We start from the raw sequence: 16350 nt of genomic DNA, 5'->3' as shown, positions 1-16350 counted from the left end.
TTACACTGTTTGGAAACATATGTGAAGGCTGATCATTGACATTAAGTTGAAAATAACTGAGAACATTCCTTTAATAGTCTTGAGGATAAACTACAGCTGGACTAAAGGAACTAATAAGAGCAGAGGCACATGGCTAACAAATCCCAGCGCTCTGGCCCTCCCCGAGTACCTCCTGGTGACTGAGGTTGAAGGGCTCTCTGCCCCGGTGGCGGTGCAGCTCCAGGATGGCGATGAGGTCTCCGATGGCGGTGAGGATGGGTAGACACAAAACAGAATGAACATGGATCCCTGAGTCCTGCCCTGTGCCGTGAGGAAACCTCTCATCCTACAGGAACCGCATACACACACACACATAATATTTCGTAAACACATTAGGGGTCATAGATGAACTCTAGTTTTGAACAAAAATAGATACAGGGGCACCGGGGCTAGTTGTCACATGGGGAAGTTGCCTCGAGGGGAATGACTCAATAACTACAGGTTTTCAAGTCAAAAGTCAAGAAAGAGTTTAGCCTGTTTTTAACAATTTTAAACCCGTCGTTTTTTATCTTGTGTATACTTTAGAATACCTTCTAGTGAATGCAATTTTCATTAGAGATGAAATGTGAGGAGGATGTTAGACTGCAGTGAACTCTGCATGTGGCTCACCCCCATGATGTCCTCTACAAGTAGTGTCTTGCGTGTCTTTGCAACGTGAGCAGCGATGGTGGTCCCAAACGTGATGGGACCAGAGGGGATGAGCCCAGGAAGCCCCTCTTTTGCCCCCGTCGGAGTGAACAAACATAAACTCTGCCGAAGATAGAAACAACAAAAACAGCATGAGATTTAAGAAAAATTGTCCTGATTGGATGCGTTGTAACTTTTTTATAGAATAAGGTTTCGATAGTTCTGCACATTCATATATATAACATGCAATATATTTGGGTTTTATTTTTATTTGTTCTGTGGCTTTGAGGGTATGTACTTTAAAGAAACAAAAATATAACATTTGATTCGTTTAACAATTTTGGGTGCCCACAAAAATCCCAAATTTCCATTTGTATTATTTCACAGTTTTAAAGACATTACTGAAAGTCTTAAAGGTGGGATCACAAACACACTCAGAATATACACTACCGGTCAAAAGGTTGGGATCACTTGACAAAAATGCTCGAAATTACTTGTGTGGACAAAAATATAATTGTGCCAACATATTCATTTCTTTCTAGAAAACTACATTTCTTTTTTTCTTAATGGATTAATTGGACTAAATAATGAATAAAAAGCAGCCAATAGGAGTCTAGCATAGATGGAAATTCCTTCAAATACAAAGCGTCCCAGGTTGAGACATGAAGAAGCTGGTTTATAAAATACCAAGAGAACGGTTTTGCAAATTCTAGTCAAAGGGTGACAAGAGTTCATTTATTTTGAGTGCTTTTTTTAGTCACAACATAGTACCGCACAGTTCCAGCTGTATTATTCCATGGTTTCGATGAGTTTACTATTATTCTAAAATGTGGAAAAAATATAAATAAAGAATGATAGAGTGATCCCAAACTTTTGACCGGTAGTGTATGTATACAAAATACTTACATTGTTGCATTCTCCAAGGAAATAAAGTGCAAATCCATCACCTTTAGTGGCTGTGAAGACAAACAGAAAAAACACTTTAGATCATGTTTGACATGAACAGTCCCATAGCATCCATTGAACTGGACAAAAATGGACCCAGTGTCCACATCTGTTAATGGAATCTATTGGAAAAACATGACAAACTAACTGATAATACACATGTCTAATGGTTTTAGCAGATATAGCACTTTCCTTTGAAGACAATCTCAAGCATCCCAAAGGATTAAACTTTAATGCATTAATTCAACAATTTACATCAGTATTAGTTTAGATAATAGTACAAACACTAGACAACACTACAACAACAATGGTTACACTTTATTTCACAGTATTTACCCAACAACATACTGGCAATGGGTTTATGAGTTGGAACATAGTGATCATAAAGTATATTATGTATTTAACCGTATTTATGTAGTGTTAAACCACTGCTGTAAAACATTAAGGACTCCTTCAGCCCAGGTCTTTTCTCACAATCCAGCAAAAGTCCACTGGGGTGTTTGTATGACAGTGTGCAGTGTTTATTGTAAATGTTTGTGTGAGGTTCAGAGGACAGGACTGAATGGCCGGGCTTGCCAGAGTCCTGCAGAATGTACAGATGAAGCGTGGGTGGGTGGTGACAGGCTGTGCGCCGCTCGGCCGGCTCGTGCGTGTATACAGGAGTGACGGGGAACACGCTTGGACCTTTTAACCTGGATTATACTTACAACTTTAATTCTGTCTGCTGATCTGTGCAAACATCAGAGATACTGACAGAGGGCTTCATGGAGACAAACTGCAGATGTGATTTAGCTTGTGTGAGCAGACTTAACAAACTTAAAGGTGAACTTAGTTCACCTTCAAAATGAAAATTCTGTCATCATGTACTCACCACCCTCTTGTCATTTCAAACTTGTATGAGTTTCTTTCTTCCGCAGAACACAAAAGAAGATATTTTGAAGAATGTTGTTAACAGCCCCCATTCACTTGCATTGGTTACAATATAAGTGAATGGGGGCTGTGCTGTTCTGTTACCAACATTTTTCAAAACGTCTCTTTTGTGTTCTGCAAAAAAAGGAAGTCACAAAGGTTTGAAATGACAAGACAGAATTTTCATTTTGAAGGTGAACTGCTCCTTTAAAGACGCTGAAACAACCAAATGCAATGTGTCAAATAGAACTGAGACTACTGGTCATCTGTCGAGTTTAACACGCACATATTTCATGTTTTGTTCACTGATGTGCATTGCATGCTGGGTAATTTAGGCTCTGTGGGTGTGAGTGATGTCTGACCTGTTTTGATGATGTTGCACAACTCATAGAGCAGTAGTTTGTTGTCTCCTCCAGTGTCCAGTCGCTGCTCCATGTAGCTGTTCAGCTCATATACGACGCTCTGCATATTCGTGTCCTGATACTGCTGGACACAAGAGACACGCATACATGCACACACACCGTATACTATATTATCTATATAATACAGTCACATGTGCTTTCTCACAGTCTCCAACGAAGCCCATTCAAACCCTTAATATTTGTAACGGACAGAAACCCAAAAACGAAAGATTATTCAACTAAAACTCTGATTGGATAAGCTGGCTATAAACACCTGTATGGAAGCATACTGGAAGCAAATTTCAATTTGAAATTCAATACGCTAAATGGCAATGCAGTATGTTAAATGACAATGCATTTATGTATTTAAATATACATTTAAAACAACATATGTTCAACATTAGGTGCAAAATGAAAATTCAATAATATAATTTAAATTTGTCAGTTCGTACATCAGTTTTAATATATAATTTAAATAGATATTTCAATGCCCTTTAAGTTGCAAAATTTAAACAGCGTTAAAATATGCATTACATATTAAAAGTTGTGTAGGAACTGACAAATGTAATGTTGCAGATATGTTGTTTTAAATTTATATATGTCATTTTACTGCATTGCCATTTTGCGAATTGAATTTCAATTTGAAATTTGCTACCAATATGCTTCCATACACCTGTGACTGCACATCAGTTTAATATAACATCACAATATAATATAATACAGCAAGACACCAGACACAAACTCTTCTTTGCTTTATGTCTAATAACAACATTTGCTAAGAAGTTGTTTCTTAGTATCTTTATGTGTGTAAATGTATACAAATCCACAACCTTTCCCACAATGAAATGAATCTAGAGAAATACGTTTTAACTCAACCGTGAATGTTTTAAATAGCGATGGACACTAATTAGGGCAAGCTGAACTGCAGGCCCAAGCATGGATGTCTATTTCTGTCCCTGTGTGAAAGGTCATAGTGGGCTGGTGGATGAGGGGTGTGTGAGGTGCTCCCCCGCGGGAACAGCTCCCTACGCATCCTGTTTATGTAGACGAACTGTGACGTACTAAAGGCGGGTGACGTTCCCGCTGACCAAAAAAGTCCTCGTTTCCTCGGTGCTCTCAAACCCTGTCTCTTTCCAACTTCTTCATCTCTGTCCCAAAATCGACAGGCCCAAGAACTTCTGTGATATTAGGCCATTAAAGCACCAATGATCTCATGAACAGGTCATTGCTCTTCTCATATAAATCTGTCACGGGCTCTTTGTATTGCAAGTAGGGGTGTAACGATACACTCAGCTCACGATTCAGTACATATCTCGATGCTGGGTTCACGATAAGATACACGATCTCGATATTTTGAACAAAATTTTAAAATGAAACTGAAATTCAAATAACATTTATTTTCAAAATATTAACAATTTCAGTAACTTTTTTTGTTGCACATACAACTTAGTAAATACTTTTAACATTTTAAGGTTTAACTGAACCTGCTGTACTGCAAGTTTGTCACTGAGTATCAATATTGACAGCAAATCTTGATTTAGGTTTAGTCATAGTCTTTTGACTAAAATGCAATTTAGTTTTAGTCATATTTTAGTCATCCCCATCATTTTAGTTTTAGTCGACAAAATCTACATTATATTTAGTCTACTAAAATCTATCTGGTTTAACTAATTTAAATTTAAACACCCCGCCTTTAATGAATGAGAAATATCTTTCAAAAAGACATAAACTGCATTACATTTCTTCAATCATGCAAATCACATACTTGGTTCGATTTTTAGCATGTCATTCAATCTTTTAATCTACAGTACCCAGTGGTGGAAAGTAACTCATTTCAAATACTTTCGTTAACAGTACTTGACTAAATATTTCAATTTTTTATACTTTTTTAAGTATAATTAAATTGTGGTACTTTTACACTTACTTGAATAGAATAAAAACGAAGTATTCAACTTTGCTACATTTATTTTTCACTAAAAGTAAAAAGTACAACGGAGAAACAGGGCGAGTTTGCGTTTGACATGCACTTTTCAAACTACTGTATCCGTGGAGTCCTGCACTTCAGACAATAACTGACAGATCTTATTTTGGGGCAAAACCAATCAAAACTTCCAGTTCAGCTGGGGGGCGGGGCGCTTAAACCGTGCTTTGACTTCAATCACTGGCGCTTTGAATTAGCATCGCTAACGTTTCAGTGCCTAGTTAATGTTTGCGATAGGGTTGTCACGGTACCATAAACATGTCTTACGATACTATACCAGCTGAAGTATCTCGATACCAAGTAGTGTCACGATACTGTGCCATATAATTCAAATGCCATATACAAAAAACACAGATTTAGATTAAACATTTTGTATTTACTATAGTAAACTGTATTATACTTTGCACTAGAATATGTTGTTGTATTAACTGTAGTAATTGGATACATTGTAGCAAATACATTTACATTTACTAATTTGTAAATACTATAAATACTGTAATATTCATTAAATATTTACTCTGATAAGACTCAAAAACACTAGTATCTATGAGTTTTAGTAGTTTACTGTAGTAAATACTAAAGTACACTAGATCATTTTTCACGTGGGAACTAATTCAAATGTTGGACAAATTTAATTGATACAGCAGTCTTTATAAAGGGAAATATTAGGCTTACTTTAAATGCAGAACTAAAACGGCTAGTAGGTGGCGTCAATTTTCCACTGAGTTAGTGAATCATTTAACCAACTCGTTCAAATCGCCAATTTGAATCATTAACTCGTCCAAGACATTCAAAACACACATTCATTTTGGAGATAAACACCGCAAAAAGGCAGATGTAAGTGTTCAAATAAATATCAATGCGCATATGCAACATTAACTACGGTACTACGATACTACCGTTTCAAAAATAGAGAGGTATCGCGGGAATTTTGAAGCTTTAGCATCGCGATGCTACCGTAGCACCGGTACACCGTGCAACCCTAGTTTGCGAGCTTTGCTCATATTCTGATTGTAAATTGTGATTAAGTCAGCTCCTGAAATTGGTCATACCACTGATATTACCAGAGCAGCAGCTGAAATAGAAAACTTAGAAGACATAGAATTTGCATATATTTAGAATGATGAATACAATGCACTGTGTGTTGCTTGTTTATTTTGCTCCAGAGAATGATCTAAGTCTACATGTTATAATATACTATGCTTTTAACCACAACTATAGAGCTGTAGTTTTAACCACACATCTTTGTAATGCTGTTTGCGGATGTTCATTAGAACAATAGTTTTGGGACACATTTAAATTATTATTTTTTACTGGCACCTTTATTTTCACAAATTTTTAATCCCTCATTTCTTTGATCAAACCTATCACTTTTATTCTCATAAAACCATTCAAATGATGTTACTTTTCAATAAAACCATTCAAATGATGAAATAACTTACTTTTGTGGTTGCGTTGCTTCTTATCATAGACTGAGACAGAAAAGATATTATTTTATAAAATTATACACACGTGAGCACACGTGACGCGCTGGCGCAGAGTAGGTAGCGTCTTGACCGCTCAACGAATACAATTAAACATCATATCGTAAAATATCCCCATCTCTCTTCGATGCGCATCGATACATTTTTGCATCGCGAAATATCATAGTACGAAGTATCGTTACACCCCTAATTGCAAGTCACGTGTCATCAGGAAGGCGTTCTCATATTTACAGACTGTGTGTGTGTTGTTGAGAGATTATTAGAAGAAATGTTTTAATGACGCATTCTATGATCACTGTCCTCACTTTGGGAGACTCCGTCTGTTGGCAAGCCCGTTCACACTTTTGCTACACGCTTTTATTAAACAGGTCATATCAGGCATTTTTAGCATTCATTTGTTCATTTAAAAAACCCTGGCATCTTCTTTGAAATAAACTTTAGCTGATGATGTTAACGAAGGGATTCTTTGGAAGGATATACTCCGTATCAGGTGTTACACACAGCCGAGAATGGCACAAGGTTTGGCAGCTTTTCTATTTCTTATTTCTGCTGGTGTTTAGCAGTAACAATATAAATGTGGCTTTCTCTAGATTTTCTCACCGTGCCTGGAAGGGTGAACACACAAACACACAAGTGATGCTTCACTTACCCTGCTGACTTCTTTAGCCGGGGAACCATCTGTTTAAACACAAAAGAAAAACGATCAATGAACGGTATACGGTTTTAATGAAACTTTATAAAAATTGACTTTATTTAGCTAGTTAAGCTCTTTTTAATTATTCTATTTATTTGTTTATGATATGTGCACAACTTAAATAACTAATATTGCTATTTTACAGCTGCTTCAAATATGTCCCATTCAATTAAAAAGGTAAGTCAGTACTATTTGAGACACTTAAAGTGATAGTTCACCCAAAAATGAAAATTCTGTCATGAATTACTTGTATGCTTGTAACCAAACCGTTCTTGGACCCCATTGACTACCATAGTAGGAAAAATGACAATGGTAATCAAAAGTGCCCGAGAACTGTTTGCGGTCCTACATTCTTCAAAATATCTTCTTTTGTGTTCAACAGAACTATGGTAGTCAATGGGGTCCAAGAACTGTTTGGTTATAAGCATTCTTCCAAATATCTTTCTCTGTGTTCATCAGAACAAAGAAATTTATACAGATTTGGAACAACTCAAAGGTGAGTATATGATGACAGATTTTTTATTTTTGGGCGAGCTATCCCTTTAAACTTGCTTCAAACATTTACAGCTATAATTATATGATTTGTATGACTTTTTTATCCTGTTACTTAAATTTATATTTAGCTATTTTTGTAAATGTTGGTAAACACTGTATTTATTATTTCTGTTTAACACGTTTGTCTATTTCTTACTATTTCACTTTAATTAATTTTGATCTACATATATCTTACACCAGGGGTCTTCAACGTTTTCGGGGCAAAGACCCCTTAGCAGAGATGGGCACTATTTTAATTACATGTACTTGAAATACGTATTTAATTACTTTTGAGTATTTAGTCATTTGTATTTTCCTTAACAAAAAAAGTCAAATGTAATTTGTAATTAAATACTTTGAGAGACTAATTTGTATTTTAAAATACTTAAATACTTTTTAAAATGTCATTTTATTCTTGCCTACAATAACTTCACCAGGCAGTGGTGGCACCACTGTTCCAAAAGTAATAAATAAATATGTAATAAAATTTGAGCTATCATAATAATTTGAGCTAAACAGCTTGTGGCACAGCATATGCAACCAGAACACAAATATATATATTTTTTATTAAAATCAATTTTATTAAACAGTAAAGAACCCTGTTCTAGACTTTGGTGATCTTTCATTCCATTAAAGGATACTTCATATCTCATTTCCCTTTACTGCCATAGTAGGGAAAATAAATACTATGGTAGTCAATGGGAACGAGATCTGACATTCTTCCAAATATCTTTAGAAATCTTTAGAATCTCTAGAAATGTATACAGGTTTGGATCAATCTGAGGGTGAGAGGGTGAGTTTTCATTATTGGGTGAAGTATCCCTTTAAATTGCTGAAAATATTTTAAGGCATATTTACGATACCTTTAAAAATGTAGAAGTTGCTAGATTTAAAGTGATTCTACATGCATACCTGACTGTTTCCAGGGAAATCAGTTGAATCATCTTTTTTCTGAGAGAAGATGTAAATGTACACCTGTCATTTGTCTATAAAACATACTATGCAGTTTGCTTTTAACGCTATACACTCTAAAAACAGTTGTGTTAAAAACAAGACATTTTGTGTTCATTTAAGGACAAAACATTAATGTTGTTCCTGTAAATGCTAGCAAAAATGAGCGGACGATCATAGTGCATTTGGATGAGCGTCAAAGCGCGGGTAACCCACCCACTAGCTGAATTATAAGTTTTGTTTGTTTTTTCAACCGAGTCAGACCTGTCTGTTATTAAGTGCGTTTGACTTATTAAGAGGCTGCACACGCAGACCAATCGGCGTATGACATTAACGTGTCGGGAGAGTGTTTCAAAAGTAACCTTTTCCAATCACTCTCGTGGTACTTTGATTCAAGCAAAGAAAGTAAAGAAACCGCTTTTGTGTTCAAAGTGCTTTAAGATAAAGTATCTAGTAAAATCTACTATCAGATATCATTCACTGAAAGTCATTGGACAAAAGATTAGTGCAAATAGCTAGAATTTATCTGATGGCTAAAGAGTGACTTGTGTTGTCTAGTGATGCCGGATCGCAGTTATTTCCGCGGGCAGGTGGTTCAAGTAACAAAAAATAACATTCTGATTAATTGCGGGTGGGTTAATTAATATTAACAAGATGCGCCACTGCCATAACAATTAATGGGGGGGAATAAAACACTCAATATGGCCGCTCTAGCGAAGGAACTCCGCCCTCCAGTGATACGAGCCAATCGTCAATCAGTATTGACTGAAGATTCTCTGGGGCGGGGCTCTAGTGAGGCGCTTGCCAGGCTGTGCACATGCACAGTAGATGAAGCGATCTTGAAAAAAGTGATTTTTAGCGCAATTTAAGCTTAGCAAACCCAAGTTATGGTACAGTTTATGTCAGGTTTAATTATTGATAGTACATATGCTGTTTAATTGTGTAATTTTTAAAAAATATCTGCCTTCCCCCATTAAAGTAGATAGGACATTGGACTTGCTATTAACTGCCCAGAGGCGTTGCAAACATGGCCGCTGAGCGGCACGACTTCCGTAAACGGACTTTGGTCGCGGGAGAATGAGATAAATCAATAATGATAATAATATTAAAATGACGTGAAGGCCTACATATTTATGTAAGTGTGTTGCTAAAATCGGAGTGTTTGATGGACTGTTGATTAGAAAACTTTTCTTTCTTTCTTCTGTGTATCTAACTCCACTGTTACTCTCGCACTGTCTACTTCCCATTCATGAACATCTGTATAAACCACAACCTGAGTCCTTAGAATAAAACATAACAAGCTGCAGGAAACAAAATGGCATGCAAAGGCTCTGGCCATCTACAAACGCATGCCGTGCATGGCCTTAATTTACCTGATAAACCCCAGTCCTTCACGCCACATATACACACACAGCTGTGATCACATCCAAACTCTACGGTATGAATAGGGAAGATACGGGAGAACATGTGAGAAATCCACCTGCTCTACTGAGAGAGCACCTGAGGTCAAAAACCTGGAGATGGTTTGCCAACTCCTCCTACTGGAAGGCTCCATTTAGAAAGCCGCTGAGTCAGAAACAGAGATAGAAACAGGTGAATAAACCTCTCAGGGGTAAGCATGACTCACAACGGACAATGATAAGTGACCCGATCGCCCACCAAGTGAGGAGTCAGTAAAGCAGATTACACTGAAGGGCGATTCTCAAGAGCTAATGTTTGGAGACTTCAAACCTCTTAAGAATCTCCAAGTATGTGCAATATACTTCTTATACAGCTCATAAAGTCAAGTCTGTGTGACTACAATGAAAAGTAACTGTAATTGGTAAAGTGACGTGTAGCCTGCTACTGTGCTTCAGATTAACAACTTCAAAGGCAATTTTATCTATATTTAGATTTTTTTGCACCCTCAGATTCCAGAGTTTTAAACTTGTTGTATCTCCGCCAGATATTGTCCTATCCTAACAAACCATATATCAATAGAAAGTTTATTTATTTAGCTTTGATGGAAAAAATCTCAATTTCGAAAAATTGACCCATAAGACTGGTTTTGTCATCCAGGGTCACAAATAAATGTGTACATGTGTCCTATGGTGTGACGGCAAAATTATAGATAATATATATAAAATTATAGAATAATATATAATAATGTATATAATAATGTAATTATATTATATTCATATAAAACAACATATTATAAACACCATAGGTATAAACAACATATTATAAACACCATAGGTATAAACAACATATTTGTCACGCCAATTTAAGTCTGAAGTAAACAACTAAATCAATGTATATAATATTATTTACCAACCGTGACACATAATTCACACAGTGTTATTCCCGTGCAATAATTTTACTGGAGCTTTTATTTCACATTACAATGCTGAACATTCCTGAATTCATAGGGGAAGCAGATCAGAGTTCAGATGTAGTTCGTACGTAACAGATTTAGATCCACATTTGAAAGTGACCCAAATCAACAACCTGATCTTATTATGTTTTGTGATTTACAGACATGCAACAAGACCGGCAAAGCAGTCTCATCCCGCTGTAAAGCTTTCAGCATCCCACGGTGTAAATGTAAAGCTGTGATCTTTTTCGTTCCCTCTCGAGATCAGCAGGCACCGAGCCTAAGCATCCATTCATATCACCTTGTAAATTTGACACTGTGCACTTTCAGCACAATCCCAATGTCTCTTGTGCCGAGGGCAGGTGACGTGGAGCTCTGCAGATGCCTTAATGTCTGCTCCCTACATAGGAGGTCCCTTCTAAGGCAGCATTCTAAATGAAACGTCACCTCATAAGTAACTGGTTTGGAGTTCTGTACAAAGGCAGCAAATCAATGTATCAGAATAGATTTCTGCTTTCTCTACAATCTTCATGAGACATTTCCACAAAACAATTATGTTAAGCATGCTTTAAACTGACCAAAAGAAGGGATTTATGCCTCAATCATCATGTACCTATCATGTCTTGAAATGCTGCCTATATAGACAGCTCATAAAGTTTGAAACATAGTATAAAAATGTCTACCCAAGGTCTTCTGGGCGGGTTAAGGGAGGGCCATGTTCCACTTCGAGCCACATGTCACCTATGTTCACGTCACACAATTTCTGGTATTCCCAGATGGAAATGTTTGGTAATCAATGCAGATGAATTTCTGTCAGGCTCTCTGTAGAGTCAATATCAACTCCAGATACTGAAGGTAACAACTTTTTACATTAAAGAAAATTTACATTATGACTTTAATTTGCAGTAATATGTTTTCAATGCGAGTCTAAGGCTTAACAAATGCCATGGGAATACCTGTATGATCATACATTATTTTAAAAAATTGCAAACATTAAGTGGACTTTACTCGTAAAACACGAGCCAAACAACTTTCTTTCAAAACCGTAAAAAAACTATTATTTTGTCAACTGAATTCAGCTGTCACAATTACTAAAATCCACAGTATTACATTTCTGCTTTGATGTTTTGATGCTTGAATGTTTCATCAATAAAAAGTAATTTAATTGCACATTATTTCAAGAATATTTCTAGAACATTGTTTTATGCCAACTATAAGCAACAGATAATAAGTGTTGTGGCAACAACCCACATTGAACCAAGAATGACAACAAAATGCCAAAATCAATAAAAATAAATTGCATGCGGCAAACAAATGTCTCTATGAATCTTTATGAAGGAAACAGAAGGAGAAAAGAAACAAGACGCTTTGTCTAGAATCCCCTCTAGACGTCCCCTGTCTGGGAAGCAAACGGCACGGCCGGACACAAACGGCACAGTCAGGCACTCTTATTGAATTATGGCACATTTCGGAAATATTTATCCGCACGTCATCCACGGCTCTCCTGTATGGACAGGGTCACCAAGGCCAGTCGTCTAAAGTCAGACTGAATGAGTGGTTCATGAATCACTCGGTGCACGCTCATCTACACATATGCAATATCACAGCACCAAACTGATCCAGATGTACCGTTTCTCTAGAGGCAGAGCGGTGAAAGGTTTGGGATTTATCAATTACTCAAACACTGTGTTCCTGTGAGATGAAAACAGGCCCGGGGGATGCTCGGAGGGAACGAGGTGGAGGAATCTGACGTCACTGGGACCTTGGGGGTCCTTGTTAGTCACAGACGAAAGTACAGATGCATACACACTTCTTAGATACAAGGCATGGACCATTATTACATAGGTTGCTCAAACATCAAGCATCGCTTGGGCTGTTGCGTGCATACGCCGAAAGCTTATCTTCTTAAAGAAGCGATTGAGAAACAGCTCAGAAAAACAGTCGAAAGTCCACAAGAAGATAAAGGACTGAAGCACTGAGGAATGTGTGCTTTTAGGGTAGAAATGGTCACAAGATATAAAACATGACTGTTGGCATTCACAGGCACGCTAGACCTACAACAATCTTTCTAGAGAAACGATTTCTAGGTTATATTTCAAATCAAAGAGCAAAAGTGTCCGGTTAGCAGTGTCTTATTGAGCAGATGTTGACCTGTGAAGTACAGAGATACCAGCAGTGAGTGCAGCCATTCTCAAAGAAACCTTCAATATCCTTGAAGCAGACAGAATTAGAAAGAGCTCGGTTAGATGTCACCAGCAGGTCTTGTGATTTAGCCTATTGATTTAACAGTGTAACACAACATCAGAGCCTGGAAGACCTCAGATGTTAGCACACCTCCTTTGATCGCTACTCAACCCCAGAAGTCAGGCACACCACATTCATACTGTAACAGATGCAAAGGGTCAAGAATATACTCATTCGTTGTCTGAATATCAGCACAGATTTCATGAACTTTTAGTAAGGCAGGAGTGGAATTAACCTGACATTTTCATTTCAAATGCAGCTATTATTTAGTATTCTGTATTCTTCAGTGGCGCCAAATAGACAAGGAACTTTCCATACGTGAACACTCAAAACCAATCCAGAACCCTTGAGCACATCTCAGGCCCTGTTTATACTGGATATTAAGATGCGCTTTGGACAGGAAAACTTACAGAGAGCAGCGGTTTCATGCCGAACACTGTAGATGTGCTTAAGAAATCTGGAATGATGAGAGAACATTGTGCTTGGTAGATTTTCGCTTTTTAAACCAAACGTTTTCATATGCAATGTTTAAATCCTGTCTGGCTAGTCTTGCGTAGAACTTATCGCCGCTTTCTTTCGCCAAAGCCCGCCCAAGAGGACATATGACTAACAGGTGAAGCAAACAATCACGTTTCGTTTGGTGCCGCGAGGCTTGGAAATGTCCCCGCAGTAACAGACCGGTGTACATTCATGAACGTGTCAAAAGTTAACAGAAACAACAATGATTATAAGTTTATGCCGTGAACCTCGCATACTTTTAAGAATTAAGCGTTTAGTCGATCGTGATGAATTCTTATAGCAACCGTTGTAAACACGACAGCTTACTTCTTAGATCAGACGGCTTCGTGTTCTAGGCAGACCGTTAAAGAACACGGCAAGCACGTCTCCCGGAAATTCTGTGAAGGACTTGATCAGATGAGGACTTTGAACGTGCTGAAGTGTTTCCAGAAAAGTGTGCCTTATGCATCTGACATTTAGCCAACGGTTATGTTAAAAAACACAAAATTAACATTTATTTCTCTTAGGATGTAATCATTGTTGTATTTTTACTTTGAAATGTAACGGTTGCCTTTCTGAAAAAATAAACCTCTATGATATTTGTGCCTGTCAAATGCGCCTTTCGGAGGACGCAGCCTTCGAATTGAGATGCAGCTAATATATATATATATACACTCACCTAAAGGATTATTAGGAACACCATACTAATACGGTGTTTGACCCCCTTTCGCCTTCAGAACTGCCTTAATTCTACGTGGCATTGATTCAACAAGGTGCTGAAAGCATTCTTTAGAAATGTTGGCCCATATTGATAGGATAGCATCTTGCAGTTGATGGAGATTTGTGGGATGCACATCCAGGGCACGAAGCTCCCGTTCCACCACATCCCAAAGATGTTCTATCGGGTTGAGATCTGGTGACTGTGGGGGCCATTCTAGTACAGTGAACTCATTGTCATGTTCAAGAAACCAATTTGAAATGATTCGAGCTTTGTGACATGGTGCATTATCCTGCTGGAAGTAGCCATTAGAGGATGGGTACATGGTGGTCATAAAGGGATGGACATGGTCAGAAACAATGCTCAGGTAGGCCGTGGCATTTAAACGATGCCCAATTGGCACTAAGGGGCCTAAAGTGTGCCAAGAAAACATCCCCCACACCATTACACCACCACCACCAGCCTGCACAGTGGTAACAAGGCATGATGGATCCATGTTCTCATTCTGTTTACGCCAAATTCTGACTCTACCATTTGAATGTCTCAACAGAAATCGAGACTCATCAGACCAGGCAACATTTTTCCAGTCTTCAACTGTCCAATTTTGGTGAGCTCGTGCAAATTGTAGCCTCTTTTTCCTATTTGTAGTGGAGATGAGTGGTACCCGGTGGGGTCTTCTGCTGTTGTAGCCCATCTGCCTCAAGGTTGTGCGTGTTGTGGCTTCACAAATGCTTTGCTGCATACCTCGGTTGTAACGAGTGGTTATTTCAGTCAAAGTTGCTCTTCTATCAGCTTGAATCAGTCGGCCCATTCTCCTCTGACCTCTAGCATCAACAAGGCATTTTCGCCCACAGGACTGCCGCATACTGGATGTTTTTCCCTTTTCACACCATTCTTTGTAAACCCTAGAAATGGTTGTGCGTGAAAATCCCAGTAACTGAGCAGATTGTGAAATACTCAGACCGGCCCGTCTGGCACCAACAACCATGCCACGCTCAAAATTGCTTAAATCACCTTTCTTTCCCATTCTGACATTCAGTTTGGAGTTCAGGAGATTGTCTTGACCAGGACCACACCCCTAAATGCATTGAAGCAACTGCCATGTGATTGGTTGATTAGATAATTGCATTAATGAGAAATTGAACAGGTGTTCCTAATAATCCTTTAGGTGAGTGTATATTAAGTGTTTCTCCACAGTGCTTTACACCTGCCAGTAATTGTCATGACCTTTATTCAATGCCATTTAGGGGTGTGGTCCTGGTCAAGACAATCTCCTGAACTCCAAACTGAATGTCAGAATGGGAAAGAAAGGTGATTTAAGCAATTTTGAGCGTGGCATGGTTGTTGGTGCCAGACGGGCCGGTCTGAGTATTTCACAATCTGCTCAGTTACTGGGATTTTCACGCACAACCATTTCTAGGGTTTACAAAGAATGGTGTGAAAAGGGAAAAACATCCAGTATGCGGCAGTCCTGTGGGCGAAAATGCCTTGTTGATGCTAGAGGTCAGAGGAGAATGGGCCGACTGATTCAAGCTGATAGAAGAGCAACTTTGACTGAAATAACCACTCGTTACAACCGAGGTATGCAGCAAAGCATTTGTGAAGCCACAACACGCACAACCTTGAGGCAGATGGGCTACAACAGCAGAAGACCCCACCGGGTACCACTCATCTCCACTACAAATAGGAAAAAGAGGCTACAATTTGCACGAGCTCACCAAAATTGGACAGTTGAAGACTGGAAAAATGTTGCCTGGTCTGATGAGTCTCGATTTCTGTTGAGACATTCAAATGGTAGAGTCAGAATTTGGCGTAAACAGAATGAGAACATGGATCCATCATGCCTTGTTACCACTGTGCAGGCTGGTGGTGGTGGTGTAATGGTGTGGGGGATGTTTTCTTGGCACACTTTAGGCCCCTTAGTGCCAATTGGGCATCGTTTAAAATGCCACGCTCAAAATTGCTTAAATCA

At 38.2% G+C, this 16350-nt stretch overlaps 1 protein-coding gene across 5 annotated transcripts in view; it reads right to left on the bottom strand.

Annotated features, from left to right (window-relative positions):
- Positions 1 to 16350, bottom strand: part of pde10a (phosphodiesterase 10A) — a 97260-nt gene that overhangs the window by 18825 nt on the left and 62085 nt on the right. For 3 of the 5 annotated variants that reach the window (XM_057341436.1, XM_057341437.1, XM_057341440.1), the window contains 5 exons: positions 7036 to 7064; positions 2883 to 3003; positions 1573 to 1622; positions 649 to 789; positions 170 to 325 (listed from right to left, as the gene is read on the bottom strand). In XM_057341436.1, coding sequence (XP_057197419.1) covers positions 170 to 325; positions 649 to 789; positions 1573 to 1622; positions 2883 to 3003; positions 7036 to 7064 — 497 coding nt within the window. Of the gene's footprint in view, positions 1 to 169; positions 326 to 648; positions 790 to 1572; positions 1623 to 2882; positions 3007 to 7035; positions 7065 to 16350 lie in introns of all 5 variants that reach the window. The other 2 variants (XM_057341435.1, XM_057341438.1) reach the window with 1 other exon arrangement.

This window comes from Triplophysa rosa, linkage group LG9 (genome assembly GCF_024868665.1).
Source record: "Triplophysa rosa linkage group LG9, Trosa_1v2, whole genome shotgun sequence".
Lineage (NCBI taxonomy): Eukaryota > Metazoa > Chordata > Actinopteri > Cypriniformes > Nemacheilidae > Triplophysa > Triplophysa rosa.
This window is presented reverse-complemented; position numbering and strand designations above follow the sequence as displayed.